General features: G+C 40.9%; 1 protein-coding gene across 3 annotated transcripts in view; it reads left to right on the forward strand.

The window, feature by feature from the left end:
* Positions 1–3,140: 3,140 nt before the first annotated feature.
* NRPD1A (nuclear RNA polymerase D1A) overlaps positions 3,141–16,053 on the forward strand; it is a 33,167-nt gene continuing 20,254 nt past the window's right edge. The window contains exons 1-4 of one of the 3 annotated variants that reach the window (XM_088118676.1): positions 3,141–3,598; positions 5,208–5,277; positions 5,545–5,652; positions 5,941–6,039. In XM_088118676.1, the coding sequence (XP_087974802.1) occupies positions 5,944–6,039 (96 nt within the window). In that variant the 5' untranslated portion in view covers positions 3,141–3,598; positions 5,208–5,277; positions 5,545–5,652; positions 5,941–5,943. The remainder of the gene's footprint in view (positions 3,599–5,207; positions 5,278–5,544; positions 5,653–5,940; positions 6,040–16,053) is intronic. The other 2 variants (XM_088118675.1, XM_088118677.1) reach the window with 2 other exon arrangements.

Genomic DNA, 16,053 nt, shown 5'->3' on the forward strand with positions numbered 1-16,053 from the left:
TGCCCTTCATGAGAAACTTGAAGCCCGCGTCAGAGAAGTCTTTGGCAAATCCATCGAAGTCAGGATGTTGCCTAAACGATTCCTCCAATAGGGCTCCATTGCTGAGACGCTCCTTCACCGTCTCCAGCTCCGTAGTCGCATGCTTCAGCTCCTCCTCTTTCGTTTCAAGCGCCTGGAGCACGTCGTCCTTCTCCTTGAGGAGTTGGAACTTCTCCTTCTCCAAGCCCTTGGTGATAGCGTGGGTAGCTCAGAGCTGGACCTTGCGTTTGTCTTCTTCCTTCTTCAGCAGCTCGGCCTTGGTCTCCACCTCGGCCTTCAAAATTTCCACCTCGGAGTGAGCCTTCAGCAACTCATCCTTCATGGTGGAGGAAGCAGCCTCCAAGGCAGCAGAGAACTCCTCTTTCTCCCTCGCTGCCAGACTTCCCTCCCATCCAGCTCGGCCTTCACGGCCAGAATCGATTGAATGGAAGCAACGAACGCCTGAGGAAAGGTACAAAAAAGAAGTTAGACCGAGCTACCTGTTAGGTAAATCGAGCAAAAACACCAATCTTACCTCAGCGGCGTAGTCGATGGTCCTCTGCAAAACGGACCCTGGGTCGCTCACAAATTTGGACGTCCTCCTTAGGCAGCGGTCCAAACTTGCGCCCGAGATGCGGGACACCTGGTCCCTCACCCAGAACTTGACGGCTGAACTCTGAACCGTGCCGTCACATCGGACGTCCCGCCCATCCTGGCCTCAGGATCGTCCACCCGATCTGCGAAGCTCGCAGGCAAGACCCCACGAGCTCCGACCTCCAAGGGGGATGTCGTCTTCTTCTTCTTCCTTCGCTTCAGAGGGACTTCCTCCCTCACCTCCTCGCCCAAGGGCAAGGCGTCCACCGCCTCGGTCTGATCCCTAGGGCGCTTCTCCCTCGAAGGACCCCCAGAAGACTCCAGCTCGATCACTGGGGCTGGATCTCCGAGGCTGGCCCTACCACAGTAGGAGTGGCAGGTTTCGAACTCTGGGCGGCCTCAAGAGCATGGGCTCGGCCCTTGGACTTGCACTTCACGTTGCTTGCAAATCCGCAAACCATGGCTGTAACATAAAATCAGGGGTCAACACAAGGTTAGAGGAAAAATGGGGGAAGCAAGCTCGGCATACCAAGTTCGGAGTTTGGCCTCGAGGATTCAGTGGGACGAACTGCGGGGTTGTAATCTAGCAGCCCGGACTCAAGCAGCAGCTTGTCGGTCACCAAGGTTCCGTCCTTCCTACCCCTCGGAAAGCGCTCCTTGTAATATTTCAACGTGTCGAAAGAGGCTTGCGTAAGCTCGGGGACTGGTCGGATTGAAACTGCACAAAGACAAAATTTGAGTTAGACCTGAATGACAGAAAAGAAAATCACAAAAAGTAAGAACTACTCCGTACCTAGGTTCCCAAACCTAGTGGGGACGTCAAAGAAGGAACGACCTGACTCGTCCTTTGCAAGCCATTCCCCAGAAGCGTAGAACCACTTCCTCACCCATCCCTTGATGGAGGTCGGCCCCTTAACTATACCGCCTGCGCCTTTCCTTGCGCACATATAGAACCGACCAGGCTTCTTAGCTATCCTTTTCGCTTCGAAGCATGCGAGGAGCTGGTCTACGTCTAACAGCTCGACCTCTTCACTATCCCGAGCTCGTAGCCAAAAAAGGATGGCCAAAGCGAAAATGACACCCCACCCATTGGAGGCCACTTGAGCCGGAGCCAGCCCAGTTCGGAAAAGAAATTCTTGGACGAAAGGGTGAAGGGGAAGTCTGAGGCCGTACTCAAACATTTTGAAGTAGAGAGTGACCCATCCCTCTGGAGGATTGTCAGCTCTCTCCCCCTCCTCCGAAATCCTGAGGAGGATGTTCTCAGGGATAGCGAATCCCTTACGAAGGGATCCGAGGTAGTGCTCAGGTATCCTAGAAGGGTATTTCAAACCCTGACCTGAGGTGGAGGCATCACTATCCTCCCCGTCATCGGAGAACGTAAAGTTTTCTATCTCCTTGAGCTCGGACTCTAACCTACGAGCTAAATCTTCATTGGATCCTAAGTTGCTGCTAAAAGAGGACGACATGGCTACTACGTTCGAAAGAGAAAGTGGGGGAAGAGACCGACCTACCAAGGGTTCGAGCTACCTACAGATCGAACTCCAAGAATTCAGGGAACGTAAGGTATGACCTGAAGGATTGGAGGTATTTATAGCTCGTCGGAGAAATTTCCCCACCGTACACGTGTAATCAACGAGCGGCTAGGATCCTCCCTAAGATCCGAAGCATCGGAATATTTGAATATTCCGACGATAAATCTACCACAACGGTTATATTTTCCACGAATAGGAAGTCGCCACGTGTCCAAAGCAAGTCGGATGAACTTCTCTGCCAGGTCGAGATCGGACCCGACAGAGAGGGGGCCAATGTTTGGGGAAGAGAATACCCTAGACACGTGGAGGACCCCTATTGGTGCTCCAAGATGACTCATGAGTCATGCCCAGCTCGGACCGCCGAGATCACCACCACTAGCGTCGACAGATGCTAAGTATGAGGGCCGAGGTGAACCTGGCCGAGGTCCGACCTACCGGGAAGCTCGGTAGGAGCCGATGTGAGCTACTGTCAGCGACGTGATTATCGGGTGTAACCGTCGGTCCCGAGATTACCGGGTGTAACCGACAGTCCCGAGATTACTGAGTGTAACCGTCGCGAGATTAGCGGGACTACCACCCATAAGTAGAGGACCTCACTCCACGATCAGGTACGATGATTTCTGACCTCGAACTAAACTGGAAATCCGACCTATACTGACTTGATCGTCGGAGTGCTCACCTTTTTGTGCAGGTCCGCCCAAGTATTCAGGTCGGTTCGGAGGCCGAGTTCGAGTTGCAATCTGAAATACACTGTTGTGCATATCCTTGCATAAACAACATAGATGGACTCAACTAGTAAAATCAAAAAACGTAAAATACCAGACTTGCAATGTAACCATATTTTACCATTTTTATTTAAAATTAAAGTTGGAATAATCATCTAAATAATTGAAATCGACTCCATCTAAATATTTTTTTTTGAAAAAAATAATTAAAAAGAGTCGTGGAATTTGGTTAGGTCTAAAAAGGAATAGTTTTGAAGTACAATTCCTCTCTCTCTCTCTCATGGAGTCTGAATGAGGCTCATCACAATCCCACGAGCAGTTGCAGAAAAGAGTTTTGAAGTGTCAGAATCGTAATAAGGTGGAGCAGCAGGGCCAAAGTTCTGACACCTCGAAAGACCTCTTTTATCGGCCCTGGTTTCGGACTGATTGGAGTAGTCCTCGAACAAGGCGTTTTGCTTCTGGTTGGTGGGAACTGGGAAGAAGAGAGGCCGGCGACGCTTCTCAGCTCTCTCCTCTTCCTTTTATACAACCCCTTTTCTTCCCCTGTTCATCCCTCACTTTTCGTTAACGGTTTCACAGCCTTCCCCCTTTGGCAGAGCCCACAAGAAAGTCTTTTTTCTTTCTTTTTTTTTTTTTTTTTTTTTAAAGAATTTCGTTCTGGGGTTGTGTGTTTTGATTTCTGTGGAAAGTCCCACATTGAGCTAGCTGCTGATCTTTCTTTACTCTGGAGTAAGTAATCACCTTTTGTTAGATTATGATTTGTGGGGGGATGGGTTTTTTTTTCTTTGCATGTGTAAAATGTGCGATCTTTGCTTCCATATGACTGCATTGCATTTGGGTTTTTTTTTTTTGTTTTGTTTTTGTTTTTGGTTGATTGTGGTGATTTTCTGCATGCTTTTGGTTTTTGGGGTCGTTGGGAATGCTGATAAGAGGAGGGTGTTGTGAGCTTTTTTTCTTTAGAAGGTCAACTTTGATGGGTATATTGCATGTTGATCATGGAGTTTTCAGGTTTTAAGAATGGAGCTTTGGGTGATGGTCTTTCCTCAAATGTTAACATTTGCCCATTTGTTGGTATGTGTTTGTTGGTATGTGTAAGTTGTTGTTAGATTAGCTTATGAACAGTTGAGTTCATCGAGCTAATGGAAGCAGAGTTTTTGTTTTGCATTTTGAGGCATTTATGATTCTGATTATGTTTCTTTATTCATCAACATTCTAATGGAGGTAAGGACTGAAGTGTTTCATTAGTATAGCCATACAGGATCGGATCTCGTGGTTCTGTTGATTCATATAATGTTGTTGAAGTGTTGCTGATGCATTAATGCTCATTTTTCTGCTAATTTTTATGTGTATAATTAGTGCTGTTACGTTTTAATGCTTTGTGCTGAGTTAACATACACATACATTTTTTGTTTTCTACTAAAACTCTTAAGGGATGAGTTCAGGATACAATATTTGAAGCCATAGCAGCTTGTCTTGACACATAGTGTATTGATTTGATCTATTGTGATCTTTCTGCTCAAGACTTATATGGAGGGGTTGTTGCCTAACACGGCTATTTAAGGGCATTCAATTGTTTGTTGCCAATATTTTCATTTATAAACAATAGATAATTATGTATATTAATTGAGTGAGCATGGCGTTTGTGCTGCATTATAAAGTTGGACAAGGGTTGTGCATTTTGTATCCCTTCAACTTCTGGTCTTCTAATCTTGGAGCACTATCGCATGCTAGGATTTCTTTTTCTGGGCATATTAATAAATGAATATGTTGGTGATCCATCTTGTCAAATAAATTTGTCTGCCATAGTCTATTGAACTAAACGTGCTATAAATCACTTCTGCAATGGTAGTTTTGATCCCGCTGCTTACTTAATAAGCCACACATCTAACTTTCTGGTGTCATGCTAATTTAATCTGTGAACACACACACACACACACACACACACACACACACACACACACATATATATATTTGTTTTTTGCTTATTTAGTATTTCATAGTTTCATTTATGGTTAGCATGGTTTATAAATCATATGTTATGGTCTATGCTAATTTCACAACGTAAGAAACAATGCCCAATATAGGTGAATATTTCATGTAACACTAAAATTACATAACTAAGAGAGCGTCAGTATGAACCGAATGAATGATGCATGTGAATTAGACATAATGCTGAAATTAGAAGCACTGTTTGTTTGTAGTTTTTCACAGATATATTAATATATCAGCTTTTTCATACATATTTTTTTTTTGCCTTATTGTAGTAAAACTGTAAAAGCTTTAAACGTTTTGGCATTCCATTATGAATATGAATATGTTGTCTTATTTATTTCTTCAGGTGCTGAACTGGCTTGGGTGGGAGAAGAAGTTGTATGAGTTCTGCCCGAGACTTTCAACCAGGCCAGAAGGTATAACTTTCTGGAGGATATAGCAGTTGAGTCTTGAGCCTGTAGTTCTCGAGTTCAGTAGTCCCTTTAACTTATATTGTATTAAGCTATTTCTCTCATCTAAATTTTATCACTATTTACCAGAGGCTTCTAGAGTAATAAGAGTTTACAGAGGGCTTGGCACTTGTCTCTGCTTGTCTTCAGCATGCCTTAATGCTTTGATATACATACTTGCACAAGCTTTCTTAACTCATCTATTTGGCTTTTATTTTTCATTTTTTGGATAAGAAGCCGGAGGGAGTTATCATTCAAAAGGCTAAAACGCCACACAAGACAGCCTAAAGGACAAAGGGGCAAGGCGTCCCTTCCTTTCTATTTGGTTTTCAACATCAAAGGGTACCATTTTCCTTCTTTTCTTTTCTTTTAATTTTAATACTAAGTTCTAGTTGTGGCAAGAGCTCTTTTCCTAATCTCCATAAAGTTCAAGCTTTACTTGTACTTCCAGTCTCCCCTTTCCATGCATGTTCTTTTTGTCCAATGTGGTTCTTTCTTGTCAAACAAGGGAAAAAAGTTATGGACAAGCTTTCATTAATTTTCTTTTGGGTTTGTGATCAACATCTGTTCATGTTTTTCTTTGATGATTTAGATGCTATATACTTATTTAATTTATTTCAAATGAACCAGGTAATGATACACATGGAAGATGAACAGGACAGCGAGCTACAAATTCCATCTGGTCTCATTAGTGGTGTACATTTTAGTGTTTCTACTCAGGAAGATACGGTAAGTATGGCGATATAATAAATAACCTCATTGACTTATTTCTTATATGATGTAGACGGTTTATCAATTTAGCGCTAGGGTTTGTTTTTGTTCATAATGGATTATTGCATTTGGCACACACTTTTACCGAATAGGGTTGTTGGGTTTAGTATTAACTGTCAATATGTTATTGACCTTACTAGTTGAATGGGTTATTTGGGCTTAAGCTTACAATATTTCCAGTAAACAAAATGTGCTTTTAGTCTTTTGCACCAATTTTGGTATCAAAGTAGTTGATTAAGGACACCGTCTGAACTAGCAAAGAATTTGGTGAGCATTACTTGGTCAACTTCTACACAAACTCTATCCAGGAAAGTTTGTGTTAGAAGAGGCTTACAAGACGAGGAAGCTACTGAATATTGCAGCCTGCTGGAATCATTAAAAGGAAAATCTCTTTCAAGAAGGGAAGCCAGAAGATGCTGGAAATTGGAGCCATTGGGTTGGTTCTCCGTGAAATCATATTTTAAAGCATCAGAGGACAAAAATTCTAAATGCTCCAACTGAAACTATGAGATGTAACAACTCCTTAGTTTAGGGTGGTTTTTGCAATTTTATATTTAACTAAATATATGAAGAGATAAAGACATTTTGCCTTGGGGTTATATCTAGTTGGTGTCACATTGACTCAAATATGATAACACACATCTACCTAATTCCAGAGATCATACAACATATCCAATGCCGTGTCTTGAGCAATCTCTTGACCCATGTAGGATTTTTACTCGAGCACAACTAATATTTTTTATTCAACTGAGTGGTTGAGAATGTTCTCACTATCACCATGATGGACAACCATCCTACTTCCTTCTAAGTCTTATTACCCATCCTTCAATGGTGGGCTCTAGCCCTATAAATATTCATTCTCCACTAGCTACCTTATTATTATTTATTATTATTATTATATTCATGATAAACAAATATTTCATTGATGCGATGAAATAGGGGTGCACAACCAAACCGACAAAACCGAATCGAATCAACCCAATAAATCGGTTTTTGCAGTTTCTCGGTTCGGTTTGGTTCTTTAAAATTCTAAAACCAAATTATTTGGTTCGGTTTTGGTTTGAGGGTTGAAAATCAAATCCCAAAACTGAACCAAAGCGAACCACTTATGGTAAATATAAATATATTAATGCTTTATCTTTTTAAGTAGCTAGATTAGACCTTTTATAAATAAAAAAACTTGAGTCACTGTCAAGTCACGACTTGATGTAACGATGGCTGACGGCTAACAGCCTAAAGTTTTAGGCTTTGACCTTTTTTATTTTTGTTATTATTTTGAACCTGACGTGAATCAAACACGCAACCTTCTGATATGGAGTCAGGCTTGCTACCACTGTGCCACAGATTTGCAGGTTTTTATTTTTATTATTTTAATATTATTTTTATCAAAAGACTAAATGTCTTCAAATTAAATAATTTCTTTTAATTATGATTTTTTCGAAATACTAAATGTCTTTAAATTTAAATTTAAACTTAAAATTTTTGTTTTTCATTATTATTTTCTTGAAATACTATTTTTTAAAAAATTTTATTCTAACTTTTACGTTTATTTAGGGTTTTAGTTCCTCAGCGCCTTCATTTTCATTCTAGTCTTCTCCCAAATTCCATAGTTTCGTTTTCATTGTCATTTTCTCTTTTTCTCCTAAACTCTTCCTCCCTCCACAACCTTTATCTTATTTTTCTCCTTAAGTTTTTACTTTGCTGGTGTAATACCAAATAGGACATTGTATTAATCTTTCAATGAATGGAAAAACAAGGGAAAATGGCTCCTTTCATAAGGTTGATAACCCGAGCGAAGGCTAGGGAATTAGCTTGAACTAACCAACTGAAAGATTTACCTAACTAACTAACTAACTAACAAAATCAACAAACTTAAAACTATACAATGAAAACAAAAAATAAAGAATAGTCAATTCGAATGATACATCAAATTCCCTCCCCTTTTAAACCAAACTCGTCCTCAAGTTAAGTAGCTAGCTGAAAAGTGTTTGGAGCTTTGTATTCGAAGATGTCTGAAATGTTGAAGATCGGATGTATACATAGGTGGTCTGGAAGGTTAACTCGAAAAGCATTATCTCCATACTTCTTCAGTATTTCAAACGGTCCGATCTTTTTATCTTGCAGCTTATTGTAGGTGTCTTTAGGGAAGTGGGATTTCTTTAGATGGACCATCACTAGGTGGCCACTTCAAATTTCTTTGCCCTTCGATAAGAATCTGCACTATCTTTGTATGTTGCTGCAGCTTGAGTTAAGTTGTCAATAACCTCCTTGTGTAGGTCCACGATTCTTTCAGCCATTTGTTATGCTTCCTCACTAATATCAACAGAAGAAGGGATGTTAGCAAGATCAACTATTAATCTAGGTAATTTGGTATAAACAATTTCGAAGGGGGACTTCCTTGTGGAACTATTCCACATGTGATTGTAGGCAAACTCATCTTGTGCTAGAGTGAGATCCCACTCTTTTGGCTTATTGTTACCAAGGCACCTAATTAAGTTTCCCAAAGTCCGACTAGTCACCTCTGTTTGACTGTCAGTTTGAGGGTGGGTGGTTGTACTAACTTGAGTCTTGTATTAAACTTTTTCCATAGTGTTTTCCAAAAGTAACTCAAAAATTTCACGTCACGGTCAAAGACAATATTTTTGGGAATACCATGTAATGGGACAATATCACGAAAAAATAGATTAGCAATGTACGTAGCATCAAAAGTTTTCTTACAAGGAAGAAAATGAGACATTTTACTAAATCTATCCACTACCTCTAGCACTGAATCATTTCCCCTTTGAGTTTTAGGTAATCCAAGTATAAAATCCATTGAGAGGTCCTCCCAAATGGATTCGGGAACTGGTAGGGGAGTAACCCGATATTTTGAGAGTGTCCTTTGGCTTTTTGACAAATGAGACACCTAGTGACAAAGTTGTTAACTTCTCTTTGTAATTGTGGCCAAAAGAAACGGTTTGCCACAAGCTCAAATGTTTTGTCCGGTCCAATGTGTCGAGCTAATCCTCCGCCATGTAAGTCTTTAATCAATGTTTCCCTTAAGGAAGTATGAGGTATACACAACCTATCACCCTTAAAAAGTGATGTAGCCGTTAGTAGCCTTTTCTAGCCGTTAGCCCCTTTGTTATCTAACCTCTGTTAGTTAGCTGTTAGGCCAAAATTGGTTATTGGTTAGTTGGGTTGGTAGCTTATTAAAATGCTGCCCTTTGTTATGTCTTCATTCATGAATAAGATTTCTAGTTTCGTTTCGTTTGTTCTACACCAACTTTGGTATCAGAGCCCTAAAACGAATTTTAGGACATGATGGCTGACGAATTTTAGGACATGATGGTTGGGAAGAACACAGCAGCTTCAAGTAAGGGACTCGTGGGGGATCCTTTGACAATTCAAGCTCTATCCCCTAAATCAACCACTAATCGCTTGCTGTTGGTGGAAGATCCTTTGGGGGAGGTTCACGCGAGTGTATAGAATATCCATGAGCAACTAGAGTTGATCTCTGTGGAGCAAGAACGTCTGTGGTTGGGTCTGGGTAATCGGGGCGACGCAAATTGTGGAGAGCGGCATCAAGAATGACCAAGAAACCGATCACATACACCAGTGGTGGCAAGAAATTTGGAAGATCGTGGACGAAGGAATCATGAATTGCAGCTAAGGATTCAAGATTCAAATTCATCTGGTGAGGAAGACGACTTCTTTCGCGAAAATCCTCAGTTTGATTGAGATGATCACCAAAATAGGGATGGGATTCGTACTGATTTTCGAATGAAGATTGACTTACCTACTTTCAATGGGAAAATGAATGTGGAAGCATTCTTGGATTGGGTCAAGAACGTCTAAAATTTTTCGCCTAATTTTTGACTACACCAACACATCAGAAGATAAGAAGGTCAGGTTAGTTGTTTTTAAATTGCAATCAGGTGCTTTGGCTTGGTGGGACTAGTTAGAGATTAATCGCCATCGCCTGGGAAAGCGTCCAATTCAAAGCTGGCCACGAATGCTACGCCTTATGCGTGAGCGTTCCCTTCCTTCTAACTTTGAACAGCTACTAGACCAGCAATACCAACAATGCCGCCAAGGTAGTAAGTCGATTGCAGACTGGACCGAAGAATTTTATCGTTTGGGCGCTCGAACCAATTTTGCTGAATCAGAAGACTATAAGATTGCCCGTTTCATTGATGGCCTACGTGATGATATCCAAGATCAGATGGATACTGAACCTATTGGGTTACTGTCTGATGCCATTTTCATGGCCACAAAGATTGAAGAAAAGATAGACAAGAAAAGATCAAGGACACCATTCCACCATACCAACTGGGATAAATCGGTGAGTTCCAAACTTGCAGACAGTGTTTCGGGGAAACTTCTTACTCTAGGTGGCGCCTCTACTTCTATGCGGCTAAAGCTGATGATGTCACCAAGACCTTGCCTCAGAGCCTACCGAAACTACCACAAAACGAGGTACTAATCAATATGATCGACCTACTCTAGGGAAGTGTTTCTGTTGTGGGCAGGTGGGTCATCTATGAAATGAATGTCCTCAACGACGAGCCTTAGCTTTGGTTGAAGATGAGGATCATTATGATCTAGACATGGAACCCCCCCTCGTGAATACATGAATTCAATTGGACGGGCAAGAAAATTGTCGTATTACCATCTAGTTTGGATTCTAAAGGTAAGAAAGATACCACATGTTCATCCAAACAGTTGTTCTCCCTCATTAATGGCAAATCCTTTTTACAAAAGGAATATTATGTGGTGTGGGCTTTAGTAGTTAAAAGGGGATTCACATCAATCTTTCCCAACAACCAACCATCCAGAAGTCACACAATTTCTCAATGATTTTCATGAACTCACAACATATCCTACAGGGCTACCACCATTAAGGGATATACAACATTGTATAGACCTTACACCCAGTGCTTCTTTACCTCATTTACCCCATTACTGAATGAGTCCTAAAGAGTATCAAATTTTGCATGATCAAGTTAATGATCTCTTACTTGTCTTATTGGCACCCAAAAAAGATAGGTCTTGGCGCATGTGTGTGGACAGCCACGCTATCAATAAAAAAAATCACAATCAAATACAAGTTTCCTATACCACAGTTATTAGACCTATTGGATCAATTAGGTAGAGCGTAACTATTTCCGAAGGTGGACCTCAAGAGTGGCTACCATCAGGTTCGTATCCGACCGGGGAAAATGACCTTCAATACGAATGAGGGGCTGTTTGAGTGGCTCGTTATGCCCTTTAGACTATATAATGCCCCCAACACCTTTATGCACTTGATGAACTAGGTTCTACGTCCTTAGCATAATAATTTTATTGTCGTTTACTTTGATGATATACTTGTTTGTAGTAAAACTGTTGATGGACATTTAAGACACCTCTGGACACTTTTTCAAACTTTAAAAGAACATGAACTAGGTTGGAGCTCCAGGGACATAGGTTGGACAACTTTAGACGCTTCGGGAACCTCTGGGGGCATCTTAATCATGTGGAATGATCCATCTTTTCAGGTAACTGATATTACTTTGGGGCTCTACACTTTAACCATCCTTCTCACCCTTTTAGACGGTTCCAAGTTCTGGCTAACAGGTGTATATGGCCCATCATCCTCCGAAGAAAAGCCAGCCTTCTGGAAAGAGCTGTCCGACCTCTCCTTTCTATGCACTGATCTCTGGCTTCTTGGGGGAGATTTCAACTCAGTCAGATGGTCACATGAGAAATCATCCTATCACAGATCAACTAAAAATATGCACCAATTCAACTCTTTCATCGATCAAGCTGGTCTACAGAACCTACCTCTCACTAATGGTCTTTATACATGGTCGGATTTCAGGGATCCCCCCACTCTCACATTGATTGACAGATTTTTAGCTACTAACGATTTTCTTTTGAAGTTCCAGAATGCATCTGTCAAAAGGCTGAATAGACCAACCTCAGATCACTATCCTCTTCACCTCTCTTTTGGCATGTCTAGATGGGGCCCCACACCTTTCCGGTTTGAAAATGCCTGGCTACAACATCGCTCCTTCCCTCTTTTGATCGAATATTGGTGGAAAAACACCCCGCTTAGAGGCTGGCCGGGTCATGGCTTCATTATGAAACTTAAGGGGTTGAAAACAGTGATCAAAACATGGAGCAACTCCACTTTTGGAAGCATCACTGCACAAAAAAACCAGCTAACAACAGAGCTTGGCATTCTGGATAATCTAGAAGAAGAAGGGCTCCTAGACACAGTTCAACACACCCAACGGAGGTCTATCAAGATACGTCTCCTTGAAGTGGTGGCTATGGAAGAATCTCTCTGGCGCCAGCGATGTAAATCCAAATGGCTTCACGAAGGAGACATCAATACATCTTTCTTCCACCGTATTGTGGCTTCGAAGAGGAGGAAGAACACCATAACTGAAATCCTCTCCTCAGATGGCATCATCCTTCTTGAAGATCTCTTTTTTTGGCAGGTTATACTCCAAAAAGGAAGGACAGAGATTTCTCCCACATCCCATGGACTGGAGCCCCATTTCTCAACAACAAAGCATGGAGATTGAGCAACCATTCACTGAGGAAGAGATTTGGCATGCGATTAAGGAGTTAGGCACCAACAAATCCCCTGGACCAGATGGCTACACTGCTGAATTCTACAAAAATTTTTGGAACATCCTCAAGGACGATATCTTGAGAGTGTTCCAAGACTTTTTTAAGAATGGAATTATTAATGCAAGCCTCAACGAAACCTATGTATGCCTCATTCCTAAGAAGCTTGATACAAAACAAGTAGGGGATTATCGGCTCATTAGCCTCATCTCTTGTCTTTACAAGCTCATTGCTAGGGTCCTTTCTGAAAGACTAAAACGAGTGCTGCCACATACAATTACAGATGCACAATCAGCCTTTGTGGCTGGGAGGCAAATTCTTGAAGCATCCTTGATTGCCAATGAGCTTATAGAAGATTGGGAAAGACACGAAAAGAAAGGAGTGATAGTGAAGTTGGACATTGAAAAGGCCTTTGATTGTGTAGATTGGGATTTTCTTGATGCTGTCCTTGAGGCTAAATAAAAACTAAGGATAGAGACACCAGAAAGACATACACGAGAAAAGAGAGAAGAAATAAATTCTCAAATTGATTGATCAAAGATGAGGAATAGAGACACTATTTATGGGTTACAAGAGGAAACAAAATCTAGGAATAACCTCCTAACTTCCCTAACAAAAAAGGAGATTTATTTGCTAAATTTAAACACAAAATCTAAACAACTTTAAAACAACTTCTAACTAAGTCCACATAATCTTAACTTCTAACTAATTCAACACTCCCCCTCAAGCTAGACTATACAGATTGAACAGTTTCAGCTTGATCAACAACCTTTTAAACACGGGTCTTAAGAGCCCTTTTGTTAGGATATCTGCAGCTTGATCTGATGATGGAACATACATCAGATTTATAATTTTCTCTTCAATCTTCTCCTTGATAAAATGCCTGTCAACCTCAACATGTTTAGTACGATCACGATGCATTGGATTGTGTGTAATAGCAATTGCAGTCTTGTTGTCACAATAGACTTCCATTGAACTATCAAACCTAATCTTGAGTTCTTGGAGGAGGAGTTTCAGCCACATTATCTCACAAATACCATGAGATAATGCCCTGAATTCAGCCTCAGCACTACTTCTTGCAACAACTGATTGTTTCTTACTCCTCCATGTAACAAGATTACCCCATACGAAGGTACAATATTCTGTCGTAGATCTCCTATCTTGAATAGAACTTGCCCAATCAGCATCTGTAAACACCTTAATCTTTCTGTCATCATCCTTTCCGAAAAATAATCCAAGCCCTGGAGTTCCTTTAAGATATCTAAGAATATGATACACGGCTTCCATGTGTTCTTCAATAGGAGCATGCATGTATTGACTTACAACACTCACTGTAAATGCAATATCCGGCCTAGTGTGGGATAAATAGATTAATCTTTCAACAAGACGCTGATATCTTCCTTTATCAACGGGTACCCCATCTAGGCTCTCTCCCAACTTATGATTGGGACTTATTGGAGTATCAGATGGTTTACATCCAAGCATTCCGGTTTCCTTCAAGAGGTCTAGTACATATTTTCTTTGACATACAGATATACCACTTCTGCTCCTTGAAACTTCCATCCCTAGAAAATACCGAAGTGTTCCCAGGTCCTTTATTTCGAACTCCTTTCCAAGTGCCTGTTTTAGTCTCTCTATTTCTTCATGATGGTCACCTGTGACGATAATATCATCGACATAAACAATGAGGATGGTGATCTTACCTTGAGAGTGCCTATAGAACATTGTATGGTCAGTTTGAGCTTGGGTATATCCTTGTTTACAAACAGCCTTTGAAAAACGCCTGAACCATGCACGTGGGGATTGTTTTAAACCATAGAGAGATTTCTTCAGCTTACACACCTTTCCATCATACTTATCAATGTCAAATCCAGGAGGAAGGTCCATGTACACCTCTTCTCCCAAATCTCCATTGAGGAATGCATTCTTGACATCCAGTTGTTGTAGTTTCCAATCCAGATTTGCAGCAAGAGACAAGAGGACACGGATTGTGTTTAATTTTGCAACGGGTGCAAATTTCTCCTGATAGTCTACCCCAAAAGTCTGAGAGTATCCTTTGGCCACCAATCTTGCTTTATACCTTTCAATGGACCCATCAACCTTATATTTGACAGTAAAGATCCATCGGCATCCTACCGTTGGTTTATCTTGAGGACGATCAACTACTATCCACGTATCATTAAGCTTCAAAGCCTTCATTTCATCATCTACCGCATTTTTCCACTGTGGATTGCTCATAGCCTCTGGAATGGATTTTGGTACCTCATTGGCTTCCAGATTGAGAGCCAAGGTCTGAACTGCTGAAGATAAATGACTATAACCAATACATCGAGCAATTGGATGTTGAGTACACAATCTCACACCCTTCCTAAGTGCAATAGGAAGATCAAGATCATTAGTATTGTCTTGAGGCACAAGGGTAGATTGTTCAATACCTAAGGACGAGATGGATTCATGACTTTGCTGTTGAGGCTGTGGTGGCTCCACTCCTCTTTGAACCGTTTGTCGCCAAGAATAAACAAGAGTCTCAGGTTGCTTGTCACTTCGATTTGAGTTGACTTGATCATCTTCATTATTACAGGAAATAATAGGAACTGACTCTTGTATCTGAGTAATTGGGACGATCGGGATAGGTATTTTTGGCTGAGGTGACTCGATATTTAGACCATCAAGTTTACCTCTTTGATGACTATGAACATGAACAAAAGCTACACAACCAAACACTCGAGGAATCAAGTTATTTGTCGTACGGAAATCAGGATAAAATTTTGATAAGATATTCATGGGAGTTTTTTGATCTAAAGTAGCAGATGGTAGCCGATTGATTAAGTAAGTGGCTGTCAGTACAGCTTCCCCCAGAAGGATTTAGGAACATTTCTTTGGAAAAGAAGGGTACGGGTCACAGAAAGGATGTGACCAATTTTTCTTTCGGCAACCCCATTTTGTTGAGGAGTTTCCACACAAGACGACTCATGAATGACTCCATGTTTTTGAAAGAACGATGTTAATGTTTGGTTGAAGTAGTCTCGAGCATTGTCAGACCTTAATCGTTTGGGTTTGATTCCAAATTGATTTTTGATCATATGGAAGAATGTTTGAATGGTAGAACCAACATCAGATTTTTGTTTTAGAAGATAAACCCACGAAACCCTAGTGCAATCATCGATGAATACAATAAACCAGCGTAATTTGGAAGTATTTGGCACGTTGGAGGGACCCCAAACATCACTATGAATAAGAGAGAAAGGAGCTGAAGTTCGTTTATTATTACTAGGAAATGGAACACGCTTGTGTTTAGTAAATTCACAAATGTCGCACTATATTGAATCAAAACTAAAGTTTTGGAACAAATCTGGGAATAAAATTTTAAGA

The sequence above is a fragment of the Momordica charantia genome, assembly GCF_013281855.1.
Source record: "Momordica charantia cultivar OHB3-1 chromosome 10 unlocalized genomic scaffold, Mcharantia_2.0 BLBB01000010.1, whole genome shotgun sequence".
Lineage (NCBI taxonomy): Eukaryota > Viridiplantae > Streptophyta > Magnoliopsida > Cucurbitales > Cucurbitaceae > Momordica > Momordica charantia.